Source organism: Stigmatopora argus, chromosome 7 (assembly GCF_051989625.1).
Source record: "Stigmatopora argus isolate UIUO_Sarg chromosome 7, RoL_Sarg_1.0, whole genome shotgun sequence".
NCBI classification, from domain to species: Eukaryota; Metazoa; Chordata; class Actinopteri; order Syngnathiformes; family Syngnathidae; genus Stigmatopora; species Stigmatopora argus.
The window spans coordinates 17,024,469-17,050,653 of NC_135393.1; the positions used below are offsets into that span (position 1 = coordinate 17,024,469).

The 26,185-nt window shown below is 42.5% G+C and overlaps 3 protein-coding genes across 4 annotated transcripts; 1 reads left to right on the forward strand and 2 right to left on the reverse strand.

Annotated features, from left to right (window-relative positions):
• Nucleotides 1-6: 6 nt before the first annotated feature.
• g3bp2a (G3BP stress granule assembly factor 2a) lies at nt 7-6,424 on the reverse strand. 2 transcript variants are annotated; one of them, XM_077604647.1, is made up of 13 exons: nt 6,174-6,424; nt 4,594-4,712; nt 4,443-4,524; nt 4,208-4,381; nt 4,038-4,128; nt 3,447-3,558; nt 3,180-3,366; nt 3,009-3,104; nt 2,829-2,931; nt 2,679-2,735; nt 2,389-2,520; nt 2,192-2,310; nt 7-1,860 (listed from the first exon to the last, which is right to left on the reverse strand). In XM_077604647.1, the coding sequence occupies exons 2-13, from the start codon at nt 4,686-4,688 to the stop codon at nt 1,582-1,584; spliced, it is 1,527 nt and encodes a 508-aa protein (XP_077460773.1). In that variant the 5' UTR covers nt 4,689-4,712; nt 6,174-6,424; the 3' UTR covers nt 7-1,581. The 2 variants fall into 2 exon arrangements, with proteins under 2 accessions (XP_077460773.1, XP_077460771.1); XM_077604645.1 differs by having other exon boundaries at nt 2,183-2,310; nt 6,174-6,420.
• Nucleotides 6,425-7,247: 823 nt separating this feature from the next.
• Nucleotides 7,248-15,467, forward strand: pkd2 (polycystic kidney disease 2). Its single transcript, XM_077604644.1, has 14 exons — nt 7,248-8,138; nt 8,737-8,850; nt 9,249-9,382; nt 10,175-10,641; nt 11,551-11,779; nt 11,846-12,016; nt 12,801-12,982; nt 13,049-13,169; nt 13,233-13,331; nt 13,407-13,528; nt 14,374-14,491; nt 14,579-14,742; nt 14,807-14,954; nt 15,024-15,467. The coding sequence occupies exons 1-14, from the start codon at nt 7,673-7,675 to the stop codon at nt 15,189-15,191; spliced, it is 2,703 nt and encodes a 900-aa protein (XP_077460770.1). The 5' UTR covers nt 7,248-7,672; the 3' UTR covers nt 15,192-15,467.
• Nucleotides 15,468-17,058: 1,591 nt separating this feature from the next.
• On the reverse strand, nt 17,059-26,113 carry abcg2d (ATP binding cassette subfamily G member 2 (JR blood group)). Its single transcript, XM_077605181.1, has 15 exons — nt 25,949-26,113; nt 24,588-24,801; nt 22,431-22,490; nt 22,246-22,360; nt 21,617-21,927; nt 21,396-21,547; nt 21,197-21,307; nt 20,026-20,273; nt 19,201-19,283; nt 18,642-18,731; nt 18,419-18,540; nt 18,196-18,350; nt 18,030-18,119; nt 17,293-17,399; nt 17,059-17,223 (listed from the first exon to the last, which is right to left on the reverse strand). Exons 2-15 carry the CDS (start codon nt 24,791-24,793, stop codon nt 17,076-17,078), a joined length of 1,998 nt encoding a protein of 665 aa, XP_077461307.1. The 5' UTR covers nt 24,794-24,801; nt 25,949-26,113; the 3' UTR covers nt 17,059-17,075.
• Nucleotides 26,114-26,185: the final 72 nt, after the last annotated feature.

The following is a 26,185-nucleotide window of genomic DNA, read 5'->3' on the forward strand; positions in this document are numbered from 1 at the left end:
AAGCAATTTTGAGTGGTGCTGATATCAGTAGTTTATTAAGTCTGACATTCAAAATAGGAAACTCAAACAGAAGAAATGAACCAAAACAATAAGAGATAGCTGTCAAGCATTTTTTTTAGTTTGTATGCACACTTCCATTCATAAATGACTGGCATGGTCCACTTTTGACTGTCCAGGGAAAAAAAATCATAATTTGCAGTTAATGAAAATCTCTGGAGTGAATAATTACTATCATTTAAAAAACAACACAAAAAATCATCAAAAACTGCACTAATTCAATTGATTTTTTTTTTTAGGCCAAAATTGTCCCTGGAAATATTACCCAAATATTGCCCTGACCCCCTGAAAATTGTGCAATATCCACCAGGTAAGGAAGACCTCGTTAGCATATTTTGGTGCTACATTACCTCCATCTTTTCAGTGCAAATGATCAAACTAAAATCCTTTCTGGCAGAAAGTATGAAAAAAAATGACTCCATCATTTAAGTCAACTAATTTTGGACATTGAGATAGAAAAAATGTACCTTATTTTTCAAAGAGGGGCCATGAAAACTAAGACTAAAAATGTACAGTCATTTTTAAGCAAGTAATGGAGCATAAATATCAACTTCAAATCCAACCAAAGCCCAAAAAATGGCAAATAGGTGAAAGCAGAAGGCACCGTTCTTTTTCTAGTTTTTTTTGTTTTTTCTTATATATATAGATTTATCAAGAAAGGAATGCAATACAGTAAACTGTGACTTTTTCTGTACATTTATTCTGTCACTTTTTACCCACTGGGAAGGCGTTCATTCCTAGCTGGCGATAAACGAAAAAAAAAAAAAAAAAAAAACCATGAGTTTGAATGGAAAAAAAAAAATGAAAAAGAGCGCCACTCTATCTTCATCCTTCAACCGCCATCCAAGCGTCCTGTCATTTGGTTAACAACCTGGATTATTTACTTAGAAATGAGGCAAAATTCGGTCATCTTGTCCATCCAGCGGTAAAATGGAAACTTGGGGTTTTCTATTGGTCACAGCAGCGAGGCCTGCCCCGTTTGTCAAGTTGCTTTGAAGAAAAAAATAATAAAAATAATAATAATCCTTTTAAATTGATATTGTGTCGAGCTAATTTTGAAGCAGCAGTCTGTCGGAAAAAAAGGGGAGGAGAAGGAAAAAAAGGCAGGTTTCCCCGGGCGAAGAGCACAACTTTTTGCGTCTTCCAACAGTTAACGAGCATAGAAAATGTGCAATGGAAGGTTAAGTCAAGGCAGATAATGTCGTCTCCGGAATAATGGGCTGTTTTTTTTCTTTTTTAAATCCATTTTTAAAGGATAGCCAAGTCTTTCAGTTCATCCGAATGTGGCACAAGATGACTCCTGGTTTCTTCCCCAGCATGTACAAACAAAGTTTGTGATTTTTTTTTTTTTGCCAGAGCAAAAAGGAAAGGAAAGGTTCTCAACTAAATAAGCTGGACAGGGCGCGTCACATTTCCAAAGCAAAGAGGGAACGCCCCCGAAAAAAAAATAAAAAAAAATCGAAAGAACCAAAATATGTACGTTTATACATGTAGATTTGTTGAAAGGCGACAGCCTCCTCCGCCTCAACGGCGCTGAGTGGTAAAGCGACCCTCTCCGAGACCCTGCGAGCCCCTCCCGGCGCCCGGCTTGGGGATCATGCCGCCCCGAGGCGGCGGCCCCCTGCCGTCGCGATCCCGCATCATACCGCTTCCCATGAGGCCGCGTGGACCCCCGGGTCCTCGGTCGTTGCGCCGCATGTCCCGGCGGTCATCCATGCCGGCTGCCCGGCTCTCTCGCTCGCGTGCCGCCCGGGTCTTCTTCTCCTCCACGTTTAGGCGCACCTCGCCTCGGAACATGATGGGCTGCGGGGACCGACGGCAACGTTAGAATGGGGGGGGAACGACAAAAAAATGTCCCCAAAATTGGGAAGAAAATTACCTTTTTTTTTTAGTTTAGCTCCGTTTTACGATCAGGTCACATTTTTATTGGCATTGACGTCAAGGAAATATCTCTCGTTTGGGGCTCAATTTCTTTAAATTGGCCTCGTGTGGCTCTACAGAATATCATTTATTGCTTTTTATTTTTTTTTAATCTAAATAGGGGGGACAAGACAAGTGGTTGGGAACCTAACGCAAATCACCAGCCAGTGCATCAAAAGGGGGGTAATGAAAAGTGTATACATGCCCCGTCTACCTTGGCCCCAAGGATTTTCTGCACCGGATCCGAGTCGTCAAACACTACAAATCCAAAGTTGGGCAGCTTCCCGCTGATGGCTTTGGTGTTGATGCGCAGTTCCACCACCGTCCCATAGGCTGCAAAAAAAAAAAAAACAGACTGAGTTATGAACCCTTAACTCTAAAGTTGAGCTCCGGGCGGAGTCTCGGCCATACTCATGAAAAAGTCTTTGAGCTCGTTCTCGTCGATGTCGTGCGGGAGGTTGCCCACGAAAAGCTGGTGGCTGTCGGGGTAGCGCACGGATCGCCGCATGTCCATTTCGCCCGATTCGCCTTCACCCCTCCCGCCTGAAAAAGAAGCAGAGAATCCATTAAGTGATCCTGATTGATTCCAGAGTCTCGCTCCAAAATGGATTGTAGGTTTATTAATGAGTTGGACTTAACATTTTCACTCAAATAAAAAAATGCCGACATTGTTTATAACTCGAATTGAGCTTCTCATTTACCTTTGTTGACAAAACTCAGGTGCGGTTTTCCCATTTGTGAGTCCGACAGTCTCTCATCTATGGATGAGGGCAAGAATTCAGCCCAAAAATAAATTAAAAAAAGTTATATATCTCAACATTTTGGAAGATGTATGAGGCGGGGGTCCCTACCGGGTCGGGGGCCTCGCGGGAGGAAGGCGGGTCTGTCGCGAGTACGCTGGTCCCTGGGTCGGAGCAGCGTCCCCTGCGTTTCCGACTTGGGGTCCGCCCGGGCCTACGGTCGCCATAAAACGCTCTCAAATGCGTCTGAATGAAGCGACGTGTCAAATCCCGTTTGACAGAAATCCTTACTTGTGAGATGGGAGCTTTGACGACGTGGGGAGGGATTCCAGAGGCGGCGCCGGACGGAGGCAGGTTCTTGCTGGTCACCGACGCCCACGAGAAGGTCTGCGGAGGAAGGTCGAGATCCCGTATTCTGTGAAAACCTTGTACATTGGGACCCCGGAAGAGTTTGATCCCCACCTTGGGTGGCTCCTGCACGTGAGGCGGAGACTCCGCCGGGGCTGGCGAGGGAGATTTTTCCTCCCTTTCTTCGGCAACCTTTTCTTCCACTTCGGTTTTGACCTCCTCCACCTTGGGCTCGGGCTCCAGTTCCGGTTCTGGTTCGGGTTCCGGGGCCGGTTCCTCCATAGGTTCCTCCACGCCGTTACTGTGGAACGGGAGAATAAAAGGGAGGGGCTTAACGTGAGTCCAAATGGAGGAAAAGGAAGAAGAGCGGTAGGCACGTACGCCACGGGGTGAGACTCGTAGTAGGGGGCGCTGTTGGGGCTCTCTTGCAGGGGCTCGGGGGACGCCTGCCTCTGCCTCTCTTCTGGCTCCTCTTCTACTTCCTCCTCCGATTCTGAGAGGAAAACAACGGCGTATGTCAGCCCGTGTAAACACATTCAAAGAAGTAAAGACGTTTGACGTAGATTTCACGTGGGCCGGACCATTTTAGATATAATATTTATATTTTTTGTTTTAATAAATGGATTAAAAGAACTGGATTAAAAGCCCTGAATATTCAGTTTTTTATAGATCTAAAGGAATTTTTCTTTTAGCTTTTTAAAATATATTTTTAGATTTTACAAAATGATTTTTGAACTAAAAACACAGAAAAAATGGATTACAAAATTACAATTATTGATTTAAAAGGGGGAAAATCAGGAAATTTAATATACATTTACACTCTTCATTTTAATTTGATCCTAAAACAGAAAGTCGGCACTCATGATTTACTTTCCCGGGCCACGCAAAATGATGCAGCAGGCCAGATTTGGCCCCCGGGCCGCCACTTTGACACATATGTGGCGTAAAATGAAGAAAAGCTTGAAACCTTACCCTCGTCGAGTTCGGCTTCCGAGTCGCAAAACACTTCGTCCTCGTATCGGAAGATGTCGTTGTGCACGTAGAACTTGTTGGCCACGGAACCCTGGCAATGTCAAAGATCCACGTGCTTCCTGACTCGCCTACTTGAAGCTACCGTAACACCGAGAAGGATTTTCCGGTACCTCCGGGGCCAGGACGAAGGTCTGCATGAACTTCCGCATCGGCTGCCCGCTGTTGGAGAGCTCTCCGAGAACCTGCACCACCACGCCATCGCTGAGCGTGGCGTGAGCGTCCACCAGCCTGATCTTGGTGTGGCACTCGCTGAACTGCAGGGACATCACTTTCTTGTGGATTTCCTGCAAAACACATCAATCAGCTTGCGCTCTGAAAATTCAAATGCCGTCAAGAGACACCCACCGCTTGCCCGTACACCGCTTCGGCCAGCTTTCCGCTTGGATCGAGACCTCCATGAACGTAGGAAGAGTTCCTCCCGTAGAACCTGAGAAGGCCGCGTTAAAGGGTTCATGAATACGAACGCGGCTCTCGTACGGGCTTCCAGATAAATTACCTGTGAAGGAAGTCGGGCGCCTTGTTCAATAGCGTGTAATACTGCCTCACAAACTCCCGCCCGACAAGCAGGGGACTCGGCTTCTCCATCACCATTTCTTTGGTAAACAATATTAAGTGCTGCAAAGTGGGAAAAAAATGCAGAATATTATTTTCTGGTTTTGTTATGGCCGTAGAAACGTGGAAACAAGACAGTTATTCCCCGAATCTGACAAAATGGCAGTTAACGCACATCTGGAAATCCTTGTTCTAGTTTAACGAATCAAATGGTAGTATATCAGACTGTCCCGTCTACTCCGCTATGCACTTTATTCCAGTGTTATGTTTATTATTATGGTTAAACCCTTATAAAAAAACGAATTCTGTCTTTATGAACTTTTTCTGTCCAGTTTGAGGACAAGAAAATCTGCAACTTCTTCGTCGCCGACTTTAAATGCGACTGCTTCTGGTACAGCGCCGCCCTGCAGGTCTAACGCCGCAATTGCAACAAATGCAACGTTCAAGAATTAACAGTTTTACACTCAGGAATGGCGCGACGTCAAATTTAACCGAGGGGTGTCAAACGACAATTTATCATGCGGGGAAAATGACCTTTTAATAAAATTAATGTTGAAAATAGGTTCTTTGTTCCACTAGGGCCGCATCACTGACAACAGCTGACATGGAGGCTACATCGAAAGCTAACTGTACCGTCGCATACTCTCAGTGAAACAAAGGAAGGACTAGCCAAATTCCAGACAATCTTCTCTCCTCCAAAAGCCAGTTATTAGATGTATTATGACCAAAAAATGTGAGTTCAAGCAGACTGCGGTTGCTACTGCGGTGGCCTACATGCACAAATGAAGCCTCCTGTCTGTAGCATGTCATGTATTTATCAGTGAAAACTACCTCTGGCGGATTTGTCGCTGGCAAAATTCATTAAAAAAATACAAAAACAAAGTGTAATATTTTGGTCACTTCCGTGTGTGATAAACAAAATGCTCCCCCTCCTCCTCCCACAAGAACCACCCGGCTAGCCCATGCTAACGCTAACTTGTGGCGTCGTCCTTATTTCTTTTAGTCTTGGGTCACTCGGGTTTACATTTAACGGCATTTTGGCTATCTTATACATTTTATACGCGTTCATTTATAAACGCATGAACAAATAGCCTCATAATACGGGCGGCAAGGCACTCAAAATGAACATTAAATACAAATGGACACGACAACATCCGCAAACAACGACACAATAGAAAACATAGGTAACCGGTGTAACGTTTTATCACTACAAGACAGTGCTTCGATTACATTGTCAACAGTTTTGATTTAAAACACGTCTTTTTAAACAAATATAGTGATCGGCTTGACTCTCAAGCCTCAACTTATTTAAGTGTAGTACAGACAAAAAAATACCTACAAATCCGAACAATTGCCAACTGATGTGGCGTGTTCAGACAAAAAAAATACCAATTGTAGAACACATTTAATCAACTTCCAGCTCCTCTAAGAAACCAGTTTGACGAACAATGCGGCTAAAGCTAGCATTTAGCTCAACAGCCAGTATAGTAACATTTGGGAAGAGGAAAGATGAAGCTAACTTACCGTGTGGAAGACCTATATCTATGTAGACAGAATGGGTTATATGGTAATATTAATTAGGAATAGAAGCACAATTTAACCGCAAATTCGCAGTCAGGTGCTTATGGTCCACTAGCCCACGATTTATGATCTCAGATGTATGAGATTGAACATTTAATAAAGCAATAGGTTTCGATTTATTGTTTTATCCTTGCATTTTGGAACGGGAAACCCCGGGTTCATAGCCTCAACCAATCAGCAGCCTGTAATTACTGACGACATGATGACGACAGTAATATGGTCCCGCCCCATAAATCTCTGCCAAACGGCAATTTAACATTGGCAACCGTATTTGTTTTTTTCTTCGTCAACATTTATAGTGGATAAATCTGTATTAGTTACGTGTTTGTGATAGTTTCTATTAAAATGACTTCCTAATTGATTACGTTTTTGCAAATTGGCCTCCCCTCACCAGCCCAATGATAAAACTACGATTTGTCACTCGTTAATTTTTTTTAAAATCTAAATTGTATTGAAATATTTAAAAAAAAATGCAACACTTGTGAGGATAAGAGGTGCCGAAAGTTAATGAATTGCCAATTTTATAGCCTTTTTGGCAAATTGACCACCGAACTGGTCGTCATAGCAACCGTTCAGCAATATCCACGTTATCTAACTTTAGTGAAATGTGTGCCAATTATTTGAATAAACAAACATTATTTTTCATGTCAATACAAGGTTTACTAATAGTTAACTGTTTGTAAAACTCGTTGTGATTTTGTTGGTTGCCATAGTAACGTATCAGCAACACACAGTGATGTAATATCACTTTATCTAAATTAATACAAGGGAAAACACATTTTCAACTATAAAATGTCAATTTTACACGAAAAAAAGCCAAATTCATAAATTAATGTAAGTATTGAAAGTGAAATTTTAATTATAAAGTAGTAATGGTAATAATATAAAGTAGTTATAAGTATTAGTTGTTATTATTAGTAGTTATAAAGTAGGTTATAAGATTTTAAGGGGCGATTTGGCTCCTTTATCCATGATTTTAGTCAATGCTATCCTCTTCATGTAACCCGAGAATGTGACTGTTTTTTGGGGGGAGTTCGGCCAATGAACAAGATGGCTGTCTCGGGACGAGAACTTTTTTCTCGCTCTCGTCTTTTTCTCACAAACGCGACGATTTGCCGTCCTTATTAGCGTGTTGAGAAGAAAACAACCAAGAAACTACAACTCAAAGTTTTCTTAGTCCATTTTGTGAGTGTTTTCTTTGGGCGAAAGTAAGGCATTTTAGAACCCGGACTACTTTGGAAGGATTTTTTTTTCCAACGACGTCGACTTTTTTTTTTTTTAAACAAGAATGAGCCAATTCAACAAATGGAATAAGTAACCTTTTTTTCTTCCTTTACTTGCTTTCTAGTTCTGTCTAACTTTTAATCAGTTTTGAGTGGAGTGTCGTCATTTTCCAGCTGTTGAATTCATCCGCGACGTAGTGAAAAAGTAGTCCGATTACCATGAGCTCATCTCGGGTAAAACCTCAACACAGCGCCCGCTCCCCTCGTCCCCCCGAGGCGAACGAGGGTATCGAGATGGAGAACATCCAGCGGGAGCATCACCACCACGACCCGTCAGCCAGAGGAACCGCCGCTGGTGCTCCGTTGTCCCCCTCCAGACAAGCCTGGAGCCGCGACAACCCGGGCTTCGAGCCCGGCGACGAGATCATGGCAGCGGACTGGCCCCCGGCCAGCCCCGGGAGGAGGTCGGCGTCCACGGCCTCGAGCACCAGCAGCTGCAGCAGCGGTCTGGGAAGCTACAACGTCGGCGGTGGAGGATCTGGAGGAGCTGGAGGAGGTGGAGGAGGAGGCGGAAGCCCCCACATCCACGCTGGAGGTGCCTACCCGAGTCCGAGCGAGGACGACGGGCAGCGGGGAAGGGCACAGCACAGCAGCTGTATGAAGCAAATACTCCATAAAATTAGAAGTAAGACACACTGCATTTGCTTGCAAAAGTTTCTTAAACATAGTATTTTCTTTTCTTTATTTTCCTTGTCTTTTTTTATTTTATTTTTATTTTTGTTCAATTGATTTATTTTAAATAAGGTCGAAAGTACTAGTACTTTTTTCCACGTACACTTTGGTCGCTCAAATCCACTTTTAGGATTAAAATCAATGTGCATTGTATTAATCTAGTCATGTTGAAAAAACAGCACCCCACTGCCCAATTTTTAGCATGCAATGAAAATATTATTAAAGTTAGCTCGTACAAGTTTAACAGTCGCCTATATTCTGTTGCACTTCTCGGTTTTAACGCTAGAGGGAGCCAGATGCACTCAGCAAGACGACATCTAAAAATAGACTATCGATATTTTGCTTTTTAATCAATTTAATTGGATTATTGCTTAATTAATGTAATGGGTGACGTGATTAATTTAGTTTATTGTTATTCTATTTGTTATCAGCACTTAAATATGATCATTCATTGGTTATTTTCAAACTGGGAGAGCTCAAATTCCAGAACCAGAAGACTACCTGAAGTCCAAAACGTCCTTCCAACCCTGTATTTTGCCTCCCCATTGCAGTTCTATGGGGCACGGAACTGATGGAGGACAACGACAGCAGTCGAGAGCGCTACCTATGCAACGTCTTGCGAGAGATGCTCACCTACGTGGCTTTCCTCATCACCGTTTGCATCCGTAAGTCAACATTTCCACTCATTTAAAACTGACAAAAACAACAACAAAAAATCACTGTAAATGAACGGACGCGGCCGGGAGATCCAATTACGTGACCGACGGCGTGCCGGATGGTCACGGTTTGGTTTTGCTCTTTTCGTTTTGCTGCCTTAGTAAGAAAAAATGCCAATTTGTGGTGAAGGAAAAAGTTTCCTGGCACGTTTAACTAGTCGAGCTGCAGAAGTGCTTCTTTTTTTTTCTAATTGGACGTGTATTTGTTTTGCATCAAAGTGGCCTATTTTTAATCTTTGTATGTAATATAAAAAAACATAAGAGTCAGTGGTTGTGGAACACTACTTTAGTAAGTTCATATTTTAATATGTCTATTCTTGTGTGTGTCTGTTTAAAATGTTACGCAGTGACGTACGGAATGGTGAGCGCCAACATGTATTACTACACCAAAGTCATGTCGCAGCTTTTCTTGGACACGCCCCTTTCCCATGGAGATCCCACCACGTTTCGGAGCCTTTCCACCATGGAGGACTTTTGGAAGGTACGTTCCGTGCCTCTCAAAGTCACTATTAGTCGTGCGTTCGTGTTAGCCATAAAAACCTAATATTGTGCGTTCGTGTTAGCCATAAAAAAGCTAACATCGTTAGCCATAAAAAAGCTAACATCGTTAGCCATAAAAAAGCTAACATCGTTAGCCATAAAAAAGCTAACATCGTTAGCCATAAAAAAGCTAACATCGTTAGCCATAAAAAAGCTAACATCGTTAGCCATAAAAAAGCTAACATCGTTAGCCATAAAAAAGCTAACATCGTTAGCCATAAAAAAGCTAACATCGTTAGCCTTAAAAAAGCTAACATTAGCCATAAAAAAGCTAACATCGTTAGCCATAAAAAAGCTAACATCGTTAGCCATAAAAAAGCTAACATCGTTAGCCATAAAAAAGCTAACATCGTTAGCCATAAAAAAGCTAACATCGTTAGCCTTAAAAAAGCTAACATTAGCCATAAAAAAGCTAACATCGTTAGCCATAAAAAAGCTAACATCGTTAGCCATAAAAAAGCTAACATCGTTAGCCATAAAAAAGCTAACATCGTTAGCCATAAAAAAGCTAACATGACTACGTTTTGACTGTAGGGGGCGAAAGAATGAAAATGACTGCCAATAAGAAATTAAGCAAAGCATACTGGTGCACACACTCAAACACAGAAGTCACAAAATTATAGTTTTACAGCACCTGTGTAAAAAAAAGACTAAGTATGAATGAGCTACAAAGTCAGGCAAGAACACCCCCGCGCGCCGCATGTTTGACAACGCCTGCTTCATCTCCCCCCAGTTCACGGAAGGGCCGTTTCTCCACGGCATGTACTGGGAGGTGTGGTACAACAACAAGAGCCTGCCGGAGAACCACAGCGTGATCTTCTACGAGAACCTCCTCCTGGGGGTCCCGCGTCTGCGTCAGGTCAAGGTCCGCAACGCCTCGTGCAGCGTCCACGAGGACCTACGCGAGCGAGTGCGCGACTGCTACGACGTGTACACGCGGGCCAACGAGGACGCCGCCCCCTTCGGCCCCGCCAACGGGAGCGCCTGGACCTACGCGGCGGAGGCCGGCGGTGCTCGCTGGGGCCACGTGTCCAAATACGGCGGCGGGGGGTACTACCGAGACCTGGCCCGGACGGCTGAGGAGTCGGCGGCCCGCTTGCGCTTCCTGAAAGAAAACCTGTGGCTGGACCGGGGCACCAGAGCCGTTTTCCTGGACTTTGCTGTCTACAATGCGAACATCAACCTTTTCTGCATCGTCAGGTAAACCTTGGTGTCAGACTCGGGTTGGTTCGCGGGCCGCTTTAACGTCAACTCCATTTCATGTGGGCCGGACAATTTTAGATATAATATTTAGATTATTATTTTATATAAATGCATTAAAAGAACTGGATTAAAAACCCTGATTATTCAGTTTTTAATCGATCTAAAACAATGTTTATTTTAGCTTTTTTTAAATATATTTTTAGATTTTACAAAATGATTTTTGAACTAAAAACAAAGAAAATATGGATTAAAAAATGACAATTATTGATTTAAAAGGGGCAAAATCAGGAAATGTAATATACATCTATACTCTTTATTTGAATTTGATCATAAAACAGAAAGTCAGCACTCATGATTTACTTTCCCGGGCCACACGAAATGATGCGGCGGGCCAGATTTGGCCCCCGGGCCGCCACTTTGACACTTGTGCTTTAGAGTTTTATTGATTTTATTGTCATTGAATGGAATGCTCTTGATGTCATGATACAAGTACATAATGAGATTTAAAGCGTCACCACCAAGTGCACAATAACGACAACAAACAAACAGACAGACGAATAAATAATAATCAATATTTATCTATTACTTAAGTCACAGGTGTCAAAGTGGCGGCCCGGGGGCCAAATCTGGCCCGCTACATTTTTAAAAATGAAAAAAATCTTTGTAATGATTTATGTATTTTTTTTAGATGGAGTCACTAGAACTCAATCATTACCAGATGTTAGCTGTCAAAACAATTTTGGTTACGCCTTCTGTTTCTAGTCTCTGATTGGCTAGTTTTCAAGCTTAACATTTGAATTTCAGCTCTTAATATTTATATGTGACGTTACACAATGTTAACTCATCCGCTAAAATAATGACTGCGTCATTGAATAGCCATCCAATCTCGCCATCCCATTTTTCCAGGTTGTTGGCGGAGTTCCCGGCCACGGGCGGGACGCTGACATCCTGGCACTTCCAGACCGTGCGACTCCTCCGCTACGTATCCGGCTGGGACTACTTTGTGGGACTTTGCGAGGTCACCTTCTGCCTCTTCGTCCTCTACTACGTGGTGGAGGAGGCGCTGGAGATCCGGATTCACCGCCTGCATTACTTCCGCAATCTGTGGAACTGCCTGGACACCCTCATCGTCGGCGTACGTATCCCCGTCGCCGGCGTGGACGCTCGCCGACGTCCTTCATTTTGGGATCCGATTTTGCAGATGAGCCTGGTGGCCATCGTCATGAACGTAACCAGGACGGCCATGGCCAGCAGCCTGCTGAAGACCCTCTTGGAGAACTACGGCAGCCACGCCAACTTTGAGCCGCTGGCTAACCTGCAGTTTCAGTTCAACAACGTGGTGGCTGTCATTGTCTTCTTCTCTTGGGTTAAGGTATCCAAAAATCGACTTTCTTGCAAAAGCGAGTCATACTCGGGATGACTTTAGTATTGTGTACAGTGGTACCTCTACATATGAAATATTCAAGTCACGAAATGAGTCATCGACTGACCATGACATTTGACGTACCGTATTTTCACGACTATACGGCGCATCGTATTTTAAGCCGCAGTGTCAATAACGAGTGCTATACAAGTATTTTATACACACACAGGACGCACCGTTTTTAAAGACGCAGTCAGGCATGGCAAAACATACACCAGCTTAAACATACGGACACGCTAAAAACACGTTTTTAAAAAGGCAACGTAAGCAAAACTGGGTTCGGTTGTACTTTATTTAGCCATTTTACAATGTACTCACGTCATCATCACCCACAAATCCATCAAAGTCCTCATTTTCTGTGTCCGAATTGAACAATTGTCCAAATGAGTCATCGAAAACGCTGACTTTTATACGTTCGTCCAGGCGGCCACAATCCATTCGCAAATAGTAACTAGCTAGTAGCTAGCGTAACTATTCCAATGCTGCCTTCCATGCTTCGTAAAGCTTTGTTGATGTCGATGTATACAGGCCACAATCCATTGGGTGTATTGACAAAAGAACTATATATCCCAGCAGTCACTGCGCAGTAGTTTTGTGAAAAATTTGAGTTGGGAAACTTTTTGTAAGTAGAGGTATCCCTAAATTTCCATTCCATTTCTCCTCTTGAGTTAGCAAATCTGTCCCGTTCCTCCCCTAATCCTGACCCGACGTCCAATTGGCCCATTGTCTTCAGCTCTTCAAGTTCATCAACTTCAACAAAACCATGAGTCAGCTGACGGGCACCATGTCGCGCTGCGCCAAAGATCTCCTGGGCTTCGCCATCATGTTCTTCATCATCTTCCTGGCGTACGCGCAGCTGGCCTATCTGCTCTTCGGAACCCAAGTCCACCACTTCAGCAGCTTCCAAGCCAGCATGTAAGCAAACAATCTTCTGGCCGTTCCTCAGAAAATGGTTCAAAAACGCCCTTTTTTTTCCCGCAGCCTCACTCAATTCCGCATCATCCTGGGAGACTTTGAGTTCTCGGAAATCGAGGAGGCCAATCCGGTGTTGGGCCCCGTCTACTTCAGCACCTTCGTCTTTTTCATCTTCTTCATTCTGATGGTGAGCGGCTCGCTTGGAGAAACTCTCCGCAGAACGGCAAGCTAACGCCGCTTTCCCCCGCAGAACGTTTTCCTGGCCATAATCAACGACACGTACTCGGAGGTGAAGGCGGACACGTCGCAGCAAAGGTCCGACATGGAGATGAGCGATTTCATCAAGAAGGTAGCGGCGCTCGCTTCTCTTCGGGGTCTTCGGGGGGCGCCAGAATGGAGGAAAAAAAAGGTCATATTTCCACAGGGTTGCGACAAAGCTCTGATGAAGCTGAGGCTGAAGAAGACGGCGGTGGACGACATTTCGGACAGTCTGCGGCAGGCCGGCGGGAAGCTCAACTTGGGGGAATTGCGGCAGCATTTGAAGGGGTGAGGACGAACGCAAATTGAGTTAAAGTTCTTAAGAACTGCTTTATCCGTCCGTACAATAGGCCAAATATCTGTCAATCCCAATTCCAATGGCGGCTGAAATTGGCTAAAAAATGAATACAGTAATCCCTTGAATATCGCGGTTAATGTCGACCAGACATAGCTGCAATAATCTTTTTTTTTTTTTTTTTTTTTTTTTTTTTTAACTTCAGTGCTGAGTCCTAGTAGCAAGACTGGCTTCTTCTTATGAGTATCAGTGTGGATTTTCACATTTTTATGAACTTAAAAATATATATATAGATATGTATATATTTTTTTTACTTTACTAAAAGTCTGCAATGTAGTGAAGCCGTGATATTTGAGGGATTACTGTAGATCAGGGGTGTCAGACTCGGGTTGGTTTAACGTCAACTTGATTTCACGTGGGCCGGACCATTTTAGACCATTTTAGATATAATATTTAGATTTTTTTTTAATAAATGTATATTTTTAGATTTTACAAAATGACTTTTGAACTAAAAACACAGAAAAAAATGGATTTAAAAAAATGACAATTATTGATTTAAAAGGGGGAAAATCAGGAAATTTAATATACATCTATACTCTTCATTTTAATTTGATCCTAAAACAGAAAGTCGGCACTCATGATTTACTTTCCCGGGCCACACAAAATGATGCGGCGGGCCAGATTTGGCCCCCGGGCCGCCACTTTGACACCAGTGCTGTAGATCCTAGATTTTAAAAATAATAATAGATAGCAGAAAAAAAATCACTAAGTAGTGAATTCGCGATAAGTGACGTCGCAATAGTCGATGGATTACTGTAATAACGCATTTTCGGGACAGGAAGGGCCACACGGACGCCGAGATCCAGGCCATCTTCGCTAAATACGAACACGACGGCGACCAGGAGCTAACGGAACACGACCACCAGCAGATGAGAGACGACCTGGAGAAAGAACGAGTCAGTGTACCTCCTCCGACGTCCCCCCATCCGCAACTCCCGACGTTATTCCGAGTTGTAATTTTCTCCATTTTGCCACTTTTCCAGGACGACTTGGATCTGGAGCGCGCCTCGCTAACGCGAGCCTGCGTCGCTCGCGGGTTCCCTCGCGCCCAGGACGACTCGGAGGAAGACGACGACGAGGACAGCGGGCACAGCTCGCGCCGCCGCGGCAGCAGCTCGGGCGGCGTCTCCTACGAGGAGTTCCAAGTGTACGGGAACGCCGCTTCGGCTCGATTGGCGTTCGCCGCTCACGCCGCGTCTCCTTCTCGACAGCCTGGTGAGGCGCGTGGACCGGATGGAGCACTCGGTGGGCAGCATCGTGTCCAAAATCGACGCCGTCATCGTCAAGCTGGAGACGGTGGAGAGGGTCAACGTCAAGAGGAGGGACGTCCTGGGACGTCTCTTCGAGGGCGCCGCCGAGGTAGGACGGGATGGCGCCGGGGTGGTCCATGTCGGGGGGGGTGGAAATCTCACTTCCATCGTATTCTAGGAGGAGCGGAACGCGGATGCACGTAGCGAACAGGAGCGACTGGTCCGCGAAGAACTGGAGCGCTGGGAGTCGGACGACGTCTCGGCGCACGCCCCGCGACCTCGCGCGCGACCCCCTTCTTCCCTTTCGTTAGACGGCGACGGCGCCGACGCGAGCGCTCATGTGTAAAAGTTATCCCGCCTGGTCAACAATTTTTGTTTTTAATACACAATCACGTGGCTCTTTTCGTCCCCCTGCTGTGATTATAAATGCATTTATCTCAAGTTGACGTCCAATCCATTTGAAGTGGGAATGAACGGACGTCAAATGGACTGGACGTCTGGCGACGTCAATGGCAGACAATGAGTTAAACTGCCAAAGTCGTTGTTACAAACAATGATTTTGGCTTTGGATAAGCAATATGTGAGATTTGTGTCCAAAAATATAATATTTCAGCATCTGAAACTATGCCCGCTAATTTTATAATGGTGCCCCTTTGCTCGCCAAAACAACAAATCCAGCTAACGCTTTTTTATCCCATGCAAATGTCAACAAGGGGAAGCTAGCTCGCATGCTAACCATCTAGCGCCGATGTATTTTACCGCAGTTTCGCCCAAAAACAATACACAGCACGTTTATCACTTGTTCAACGCAGTCTTGAGTACAATATTCGTTTTTAAACAACACAATGAATAGTTTCGGCGACGCCAGTTAAAGCCTCGACTGAGGTTCCACCGCCATTGTTAGCTAGCGGGAGCTAGCCCGCATGCTAACCACCCAACGCCGGTTAACTTTACTGCAACTTAGCTCATAATAACACCCAATACATTATTCACATGACATTCGACACTTGGTTAAATTAGTTTTAAGATTATAATAACAAAATAGATTACTCACCGGCTGCATCCACTTCCACGTATGTGTACATTTAATGTAGTCAAATAACTTCTCTGGTAATTGGCTGGGCGACGTCCATTGTAAACAATTAAGCAAAAGGGAACATCTGGGTTTAACCATTGAGAAAATGTATTTTTTAAACTTCTCATTTATTGTCTATTAAGATATTGGGGTCATTTCATGAACGATTAAAGTCCAAATCTTCCATATTGGTCCTTTAACAAGCCACGGCTTTAAATATGGCGCCTCGTGATTACCACTTTGCACCAGAAGAGGGCGGGCGTTTGCCACCTTTCGGTGAAGAGGACAAATGTCTGATTGTCCATCGATGTTAATGGCAGTGTTCTTCAATTTTTGTTGATTTTAATCCACAATGGTCATGTCAAAGCTTCCAATGAAGTTTCTTTTTATTATTATTATAATGATAACCTGCACAAAAACGTGTAACTTGAAACAAACTTCGATTTGGAGTGCAACTAGTGTTCATGGGAAGCCCATGCATTTATATTTTACCCTGTGCCTTAATATTTTATCCTTTTTTTTTTAATGGTGTTTATCAAATAAAGGAGTGCTTGAGACATTTTTATTTGGAAACAAAGCGTGTGACGACTTTAATTTCGATTGTATCATTTTTTATACATCAAAATCATATTCATAATTTAATTATTATTAACCAAAATTGCTGTTGTAATAACCCGCTAAAAATAGCTATTTTGATACTTACTTTTTTTACAAGTGATTTCTAAATTGTATTCAACATTTTTTTTGCTTTTTCTTATTGAATATATTCCATTTTTATGATCAACTATTAAATTAAACCATTATTTGGGATTTTTTTCTCATTATTATCAATTTTTGTATCATACTTGGGTGTTTCTTATCCTATTACATATTTATCTACAAGAGCTAATTTTGTTATATTCCCTACTTAGGAGCAGTAAAATCAAAGTGTAAAATAATTTTTCATGGCAAAAACAAGGTCGTTTTGTCATTTTGCAATCCTAAAAACATTTAAAAAAACACTGAGGTTTTACCATATTTACACATGAATATATTGATAAATAGAATATATAAAGTGCAACAATAATCATAAAAAAGTTATTTTAACCTACAATATCAAGTGCTGTTAAATGACTAAGGAAAAAAGTGACTGATATATGAAGACTTTTCTCACTCTTAAGTGAACTTCTTGACGTAGCGAAGTTTGACGTAAGAAATCAAGAGGAAGACGGCGACCATGATGAGCAAGGCCACGTGGTTTTCCCACAATCCCCAGGCGTCGTAGCGGATGCCCAAATACTCCAGGTACTGCTCCCCCGTGCACCTGCGACAAAAAAACACGGTTCCGGCAAAATACGGGAAAAGGAAACGCCCCCTTTTTAGCCCCACTCACGTCGGTCCGGCAGTCGACGAGCTGCAGTTGCCGCCGGCGACGACGACGGCGACTGCGGTTGCGTTCTGGCAGAAGTTTAAGCCCACAAACTCGTTGATTTTAAGAGCCTGGAGGATGGGAAAGTTTACAGTCAGCCATCCAAATTTTACTTAGGCACAAAAAATATTTTAAAAGAAATAAAAAATAATAAACAGAAAAAAAACTAATGAATTTAATTAAGTACTATATAATTAAATAAATAAGTCTTCAAGGTCTGAACAGCTGAAACTTAAATAAAACATAAAAAATATATGGATAAAATTAAAAAAATGTATATGATATTGTAAAAAGTAAAAAAATAAATCATCAAATTATAACATTTGAAATCAAATGAATAAAAAACAAAATAAAACCTATAAAAAACGAAGTTAAATCTTTAGGGAAAGTTCTATAAATTCAGCCACCCACAAAAAAATACTTTTTAAATTTAAAAAAAAAATACGAGCACAAAAACTTTTAAATTTAAAAAAAAAATACAAGCACAAAAACTTTTTAAAAAATAAAATAAAAAAATACAAGCAAAAAAACTTTAAAAAAAAATTAAATTTAAAAAATACAAGCACAAAAACTTAAAAATAAAAAATAAATACTACCACAAAAACTTTAAAAACAACAACAACAACAAAAACACTTAAAAAATAAAAATAAAATAAACAACATATAATTTTGAAACAAAAAGCGAGTCACGCCACACTCACCGCGAGCCCGTAGCGAGGAATACTCAAGTACTTGAGCCAAGCCAGCCAGTCCACGATGCTCGGAAGGTTGACCAGGAGACCTGAAAAGATCTACCCCGGAAAAAAAACAAACAAAAACAAACACTTATCCCCGGTCCATCGGACCTGCCCTGTCCGGCGCCCTCACCATCATGAAGACGAAAGTGATGGTCAGGAAGACGTTGGCGAGCGCCACCTCCGTCTGGTCGGCCGAGATGGCCATGGTCAGGGCGGTGGCCGCGTACGCAACCAGCGTCACCGTCATCGTGAAGACGGCGAATGCCGAGGCGCCGCGCTTCAGCCCTGGATAAAACGCGAAAGGGTTCGGCGAGGCGTCTCGGGGGGATCCGGCCAAGAGCCCGCCCACTCACCGATGGTAAAGTAAACGCCGCAACTGAAGAGGACGGAAGTGAAGGTGCGCAGGGCCATGTCGGACAAGACCTTGGACAGGAAGTACACCGACACTCTGTAGTAACCGCTGATGTATTCGTGTCTGCCAAAAAATGGGTTATTCTTTTTAGACGGGAAGAACATGGTCCCGTTTTGTGCTTTCCATTGAACACCATACAAATGATGTCATTGGACGTTACGTACGCAAAGAGCTTGCGCTCGGCGATGAAGAGCTCGGCCGCCGACACGGTGCTGAAACACTGGTTGGTGGTGATGAAGAAGAGCGCCCCCATCCTGGAAGGAGGAAAAGAGGTGAGTTTCCACCGGGTGACCCCGCCGATGTGCGATGTGCCGTTTAAGAGGATTACTCTCGCCGCATAAAAGAATGAATGCAATGCAAAGCAATGCTTATAGCCCAGTTTATGCATCCAGTACATTCAACATTTTTAACCCTTGAGCTATAGATAAAATAGCATTTTATATACACACAAACGTTCTATTTCCCTCCTTTACGTCATTTTCAAATGTTGTGGAGACCATTTCCCATCCAAATATTCCAGTATTAGCTTTCGGAGATTATTCGTATATTTATAAGAAATATTTTTCTTGAACTAATGAACACTTTAAAGACGAGAAATGTCCGTAAAATGTTCGCCCGCACCTTTTTTCTGTTCTGTGCTTTTGTTTTCCCTTCTTCAGCTTTTTAATAATTAATAATGAATTAATTTAGGCAAAATGTTGGCAATATTGCCTTTTTACTCACCTGTTCTGGATGCCACTCTGGTCGTCTTTCACCCGGAAGAAAATGGCCCCCACAATCAGTGCCAAGAAAATGTGCACCCCAACCTGTGTGAACATGAAAAATAAAAGTTATAAGAATCTTTAAAAGATTTTAAAATTTAATTTTAAATAAATAAATCGTTTTTAACAAAAGACAGACCGTTTGGAATAGTACTACCTTAATATAAATAATGCCATTGAATAAATAGGCAACTCACAAGAAAAAAACAACTGAGATTTTTGTTGATTTGCCAAACAAACTTGCAGGACTTTTCTTTTTTCTATTTTTTTTGTCTCGCTGATGGGCGCATAACATTTCAAAGCAACTGTCAGAACGGCGATCCCGCCGTGACCCCGCCCTCCCTCGGTCGTCGTGGAGATCTTACGGCCGGATTTGACGGCGAGGAGTGAGAAAGGCGCAAAAGAGCGCGGCCTTTAATCCGGACAACTGACACATTATGACAGGACTAAGCGGTTCCCAGGGCGAGGGAGGGGATCAGCCAATAAGCTCCGAGCGACGGATGGCGACGCCGTCATGTGACGCGCCGCCGGCCGCAACGCCGGCCGTTGGCGGGGCTCCGGGCTCGGGCCAGATGTGACATCGGAGCCCGAGGGAGGCGAGAGTCGGGTCACGGCAGTCGCCAAAGCCGATTACGGCACCCACGCCGTCCCGATCCGGATTAAGGGGACGGAGGGGGGAGGGGGGCTTCGACTCTGATCTGGGCCCAATTGCCTGTTAATAATTCTTAAAGTGAGGCGACTTCTCAAAGGCTTTGAAAAGTCGGCCCGATGCCGACCGGGCGCCTACCTGCGCCGCCGACGTCTGCGGGTTCAGCAGGAGGTTCCGGAAGGTTCTGCGTAGAACCCAATGCAGCTGCTTCCCGAAAGAGCTGTTGTAGGTGACGGCGCGGGGCGGCGGCGGCGATGGAGAGCGCCGCTTGTCCCGGGCGATGCCAGCCAGTTGGGTCAATGTGTCGCCGTAGTAGCTGCTTTTCTTGTATTCCGATGCCAGGCGGTCCTCCATACACGGCCACGAGACCGAGGTGGCGTCGAACTCTAAAAAGGAGGAGCTCGTTGAGTGCTGTTCGCTACGTCACATTTGACGTTTGGAAAATGCTAGTTCGTCCGCAAAGTAAAATTGTGCCAGTTGCCATTGAGGGAAATAATAAAATGCATATATTACGCCAATGGCATAGGGCACATGTGTCAAAGTGGCGGCCCGGGGGCCAAATCTGGCCCGCCGCATCATTTTGTGTGGCCCGGGAAAGCCAATCATGCGTGCCGACTTTCTGTTTTAGGATCAAATTAAAATGAAGAGTATAGATGTATATTAAATGTCCTGATTTTTCCCCCTTTTAAATCAATAATTGTCATTTTTTAATCCATTTTTTCTGTGTTTTTAGTTCAAAAATCATTTTGTAAAATCTAAAAATATATATAAAAAAAGCTAAAATAAACATGGTTTCAGATCTATAAAAAAACTGAATATTCAGAGCTTTTAATCCAGTACTTTTAATCTATTTATAAAAAAAAAATCTAAATATTATATCTAAAATGGTCCAGCCCACGTGAAATCGAGTTGACGTTAAAGCGGCCTGCGAACCAACCCGAGTCTGACACCCTTGGCATAGGGAAAAAGGGCGCAAAAGGGAAAACAATAAGGGTGGATGCGGGAAAACAACATCAAGAATAAGGGAAATCAAGGATAGAGAAAAGAGAGACAGGCAAAGGAAGGAAGGGGAACAAGAAAAAGGGTGGAAAAGGGAGAGGGATGGAGAAGAGAAAATTCAAAAAGGAGGAAGCAAGTGGGGAAAAGAGGGAGGAAAAGGGAAAACCAAATGGTTGAAGGAAGGAAAGGTAAATTCCGGAAAAAAAGGAAAGGCTAGAAGAAGGGAAACAAAAGAAACTAAGAGGAAAAACAAAAGTGTCCAAATGGTAAACGGTTACCAAAAGGTAAACATTATTCTTCGTTATTTGACGGAAATCACCTTGAGAAAGGTTGGCTTTGGACAAGCTGGCCACGGCAAAGTCTCCGTTGATCACGTCCAGAAAAAAGTCTGCCGGGTTGTTGTGGGGCTCGCAGGAATACCCTGAAAGACACGTTTCGCTCCCCAAAATCAGGTCAAACAAGCAACTTTGTGTCAGTCTACTGACTTTAAAAACAAACTAAAGAATCACCTATATCGGCAAAGTAATCCAAGGCGTTGGGCGCCGGTCCGTGGTACACCATCTTGCCTCCCACCAGCAAGGTGAGTGCATCAAAGAGTCTGTAGATGGAGTAGCGAGGCTGGTGGATGGACATGATGATGGTTCGCCCCCGGTCGGCCATCCTGCCCCAATGACAAGACGCTTTTCATCCATTGGCTGGCTTAACGTTCCTCGCCGCCATCCGTTCTCACCTGCGCAGTAAGAGCAGGACCGAGTTGGCGGTGCTGGCGTCCAATCCCGTGGTGGGCTCGTCCAAGAAGAGCACGGGGGGGTCGATGATCAGCTCCATCCCGATGTTGGTGCGCTTCCGTTCGCCGCCCGACACGCCGCGAGTGGTCCAAGCGCCCACCTCGCAATCGGCGACTTTGCCCAAGCCCAGTTCCGCGATCATGCGGTCCACGCGAGACTCTTTTTCCCGCTCCGACACGTGCGCAGGAAGGCGCAGAGCAGCAGAGAAGCGCAGATTTTCCCGCACGGTTAACGTACCCATGACCACGTCCTCCTGGGGAGAAAAAACGGGAAGACGTCACGCCAAAAATCATATCACGTAGTGGCTAAGGAGAATTTTTCAGATTTTGTGAGCCTTTGTCTTAGTGGCTTTTTCCCAGAGACGCGTACAAAAATAAAGCTCAATGTGATCTCGTTTTCAAATAGTTGCCTTTTTTAAATCGTTAATTCTTACAAAGAGCAAATCAACTATGTATACGATCCAAATTTTGGTTTTAGCTAACACACATCAACACTGCTTGAAATAACTGATGAGAAGGAAGTGAGCACCTTCCTTAACTTTCAAAATAAGATAAGAACAGACAAGAAGTACCTGGACCACGTAGCCCGACAAACACTTGAAGTTTGGCGGTTGCGGCGCCCCGTCGATGAGGACCTCCCCAGAGAGGCCGCAGGGGTCCTTCCTTGCGGCCAGAATGTCCAAAAAGCTAGTTAAAAAAAAGGAATAAATTGGACGCCTGTTTATTTTTGTTATTTTTTTTACCACACTGTACTCACGATGACTTTCCGCTTCCGGTCGGTCCGAGGATGGCGTTCAGGCCGGGCCTCATGATTCCACTGCGGGACCCAAAAAAAAAAAATGAATTAATACATTCAATTTCATTCCACATTTTTTTTAATGAATAAAATGCTGAGTACATGAAATTACATTTTAAATTTTTGTTTTATTTTAAGCTTTAACTGTGAACAATCATATTCCCGTGCTATGGCCACCAAAAGCAACAAAGGACAAACCCATCATACCTAGGGGCAATTTAGAGGGCTAAATTAGCTTAGCATAACCATTTTTTGGCATGCGGAAGCAAACCGGAGTACCCAGAGAAAACCAACGGCAGCCAAGGGAGAAAATGCAAACTTCACACAAACTGAGGACTCACCTGGGATCAAACCCTCGACCCCAGATTCGCGAGGCGGGCGCGGTAACCACTCAACCAACGCTATGAACCGAATTTCTATCCATTTTTGAAACGCTAAAGCAGATTCAATCATCTTTTTTTTATCCAGCTGCCGAATCGAATCTTACCAAAGTGCTTCGGTGGCCAAAGAGTTCACACACAAGTGTTGAAGGGGGAAAAAAAGGAATGAAAAGCTGGAGCGCCGTGTCACGTGACGGCGTTTTAATGCCTCCTCCTGGAAAACGGCGACTTGGCCCAGAGATTATAAGCGGGAAACCGTGCTTAATATCATATGATGAATGCAAGGAATCATTCATTCTTGCATGGGAAACACACGCCATCTTAATAAGAGTCCAGTCAAGGGCGTCAAACTCGTGCTTCGTGGGCCTCGTTCGCGCCAACTGGCTCTCAAATGGGGGGGCCGGGACAACTCCAATAAGTGCCATTGACGTGGAAAAACGTCTAATGCGTCTCCGCTGGGAACGCTCGATCTTTTGCGCCCTCCCGGTCCCATCGGATTGGACGTCGAGCCCAATCGATGGCGCGCCGAGATGAGCAGGCAGGCAATGTATTTAGTTATTTAAAAAAACTAATAAATAAAAGTATATAGTATGAATAATATTAAAGTGGAGGCTTTTTAAATGAAATGATCCAAAAAAATTCAAGGATTAATGTTTTACAATTTTGCTATCATTATATTATGATATTATTTTCTCTGTTATGAAAGGATGCCATTTTGGGGCTAATTATGCAAGATTAATGAATAGGATTTATAAAATAATATTACGCTTTTATTCAGAAAGGACAGAAAGCCCACAACACACACATTTTTGTAATGGACACGTTCCAAAACTATTCAAAATTATTTTATTAGGAAATGTAAAAATATGCAGTGATTAATGCTTAAATTACTCATACACATTGACATATTTTTTTCCCTAAAATACAAATTGACTATAGATGTTTATAATAGAAATGTCCCAGAAATGATTAGAAATGGATCATTTTCGGAGGATCCTAATCAAATAATGTAAATGTATTTAATTTTTTTGAAGTATTAATTTATTGGTTGCCATAATGACTTTACTTAATTGAATTTCTCGAAACAGGATGAAATAAAGTTCAAATCTAATCTAATTCTAGTCTTTAACATTGAAATAGATTTGCAGTGTCGAACTGTCAATGGAAATGAAAATAACAAAATAATCCTGAAAATACATATACAGTACTACAGTATATATTTATATTTACACTAGTAAAACAACTTTAGCAGAACAAAAGTCAAGAACATGACAATCAATTCATCCTATTTCATTATAAATAATCAAAAGTATATTGCAAAAAAAATGCATACCCAATACATTTTATAATATATATTTATATTTACACTAGTGAAACAAATTTTCCAAAACAAAGAACGCCCAGAAAATGACAGAAAAAAAGTATACTTTCTATCAAAGTTTATTCAGTAGCATAACATAATTTGTTCCTAACCTAATTTGGTGCTTTTTATTTTTAAATTAAACCCCTTATTTGGCTTAAATGTTGTATCAAAGTGAGAAAAAATAAATACATTTCCAAGCTATTGTAAACCTTGGAAATTAGCCTTTGCCTATAATCTTACATAGGTTCATTAAGATGAACATGTGTGTGTGTTCATTAATATGTATTGTCCCTTTATTAAATAAATCAAGCTGAATGCCCTTGATTTTCTTCATTTTTTTTGGAATGTCATGAATAAAAAAAAAAGGTTACTCACTTGAGGTCGCTGAGAATCTGTCGAGGAACGTCCCTTTTCCGGGCCAGAAAGCCACTGCGGGCACGGAGCTGGTAGCGCACGTCGTGGAAGCTGACGGTGGCGCCGGCGGCCGGCGGGTCCGGCGTCGCCGCGGCGACCTGACCGTTGCCGTCCGCCTCGTCCAGCATGGCTAGGTTGACGTGGGCGCCGCCGCAGCCGCGCTCCATCGCTTCTTCTGGAAAAGTAAAAGTGATTTTCAGGTGAGCAGAGACGTAAATAGAAAAGTTGCTCTTAAAATGGGTGGAAATGTGACATAATAAATAAAGACTATCGTTGTCGTTTTTGAAATACTGATGTTTTTTTGGTTTACGTTGCCAATGTTTATAAGAAAAATAGAGAAATATTTCAAGATGACATGAGAAAATTACATTTGTGATTTAAATGCATGATTTGTTCATTTTGATGTTTTTCAAAACTTAAATTTTTGAACATTTGGGTTTTAAATGCATTTGTTCATTTTGTTGTTTTTCAAAACTTACATCTTAAATTCATTTTTTTAACATGACTTAAATGCATGATTTGTTCATTTTGTTGTTTTTCAAAACTAACATTTTTAATTCATTGTTTAACATTTGTGTTTTAAATGCATTTGTTCATTTAGTTGTTTTTCAAAAATAACATTTTTTAACATTTGTGTTTTAAATGCATTTGTTCATTTTGTTGTTTTTCAAAACTAACATTTTTTATTCATTTTTTAACATTTGGGTTTTAAATGCATTTGTTCATTTTGTTGTTTTTCAAAACACATTTTAAATTCATTTTTGTAACATTTGTGACTTAAATGCATGATTTGTTCATTTTGTTGTTTTTCAAAACTAACATTTTTCTTTTTTTATACTGACTTTTTCTTCAAAAAACCTTTTACTGATTTTGTTTATAATTCATTTTACTTGTATTATTTTTCCCAAAAATGATGGATCATCCTTCAGATTTTAACAATTTAGAATTTTCAACACGTACTATTATTTGATCAAAAAAGCTACCATTGATCATATTTTGCTGAACATATTCCAATCATTTCTGTCTATTACTTCATGCCAATTTAAGACATTAAAATGTAATATTCCAGCAAGCTTCTCAAAAAAAACTTTAGCATGTACCTCAACTGCTATTTTTTATCCAATAAAAAATATCTAATTTAATTTAGCCCATAACAAAATCCAAAAGATCGTCACTTAACGAAACACAGGACTAACATTAACGTGTTCATTTAAGAAAAAAATAAAAATCCAAAATGAACAGAAAGATTACTTTTCCGTTGCCGTTTGGCATCTTTCAAAGTGAAATATGGTGTGAAAAATGATGGAAAAGGAAACACTCACCCACCGCTGGCTCGTTCACTCGCTCGGCCGAGAGGCGCCGGTCAAGTGAGCCCGATCTGAGGAAAGATCCGAAACAAAGGTCAGCGAGGCGTGCGGCTTTTAACCCTTGGCTCACCGCTCACTAACTTTTCCAAAAGATACTCACCCCATGACCAAGAATTTCCTTTTTTTCCATTTTCCGCTCTATTCCGCAGTCAATTTTCCCTTTTCCACCCTTTCGTTTTCCCCCTTCCACCC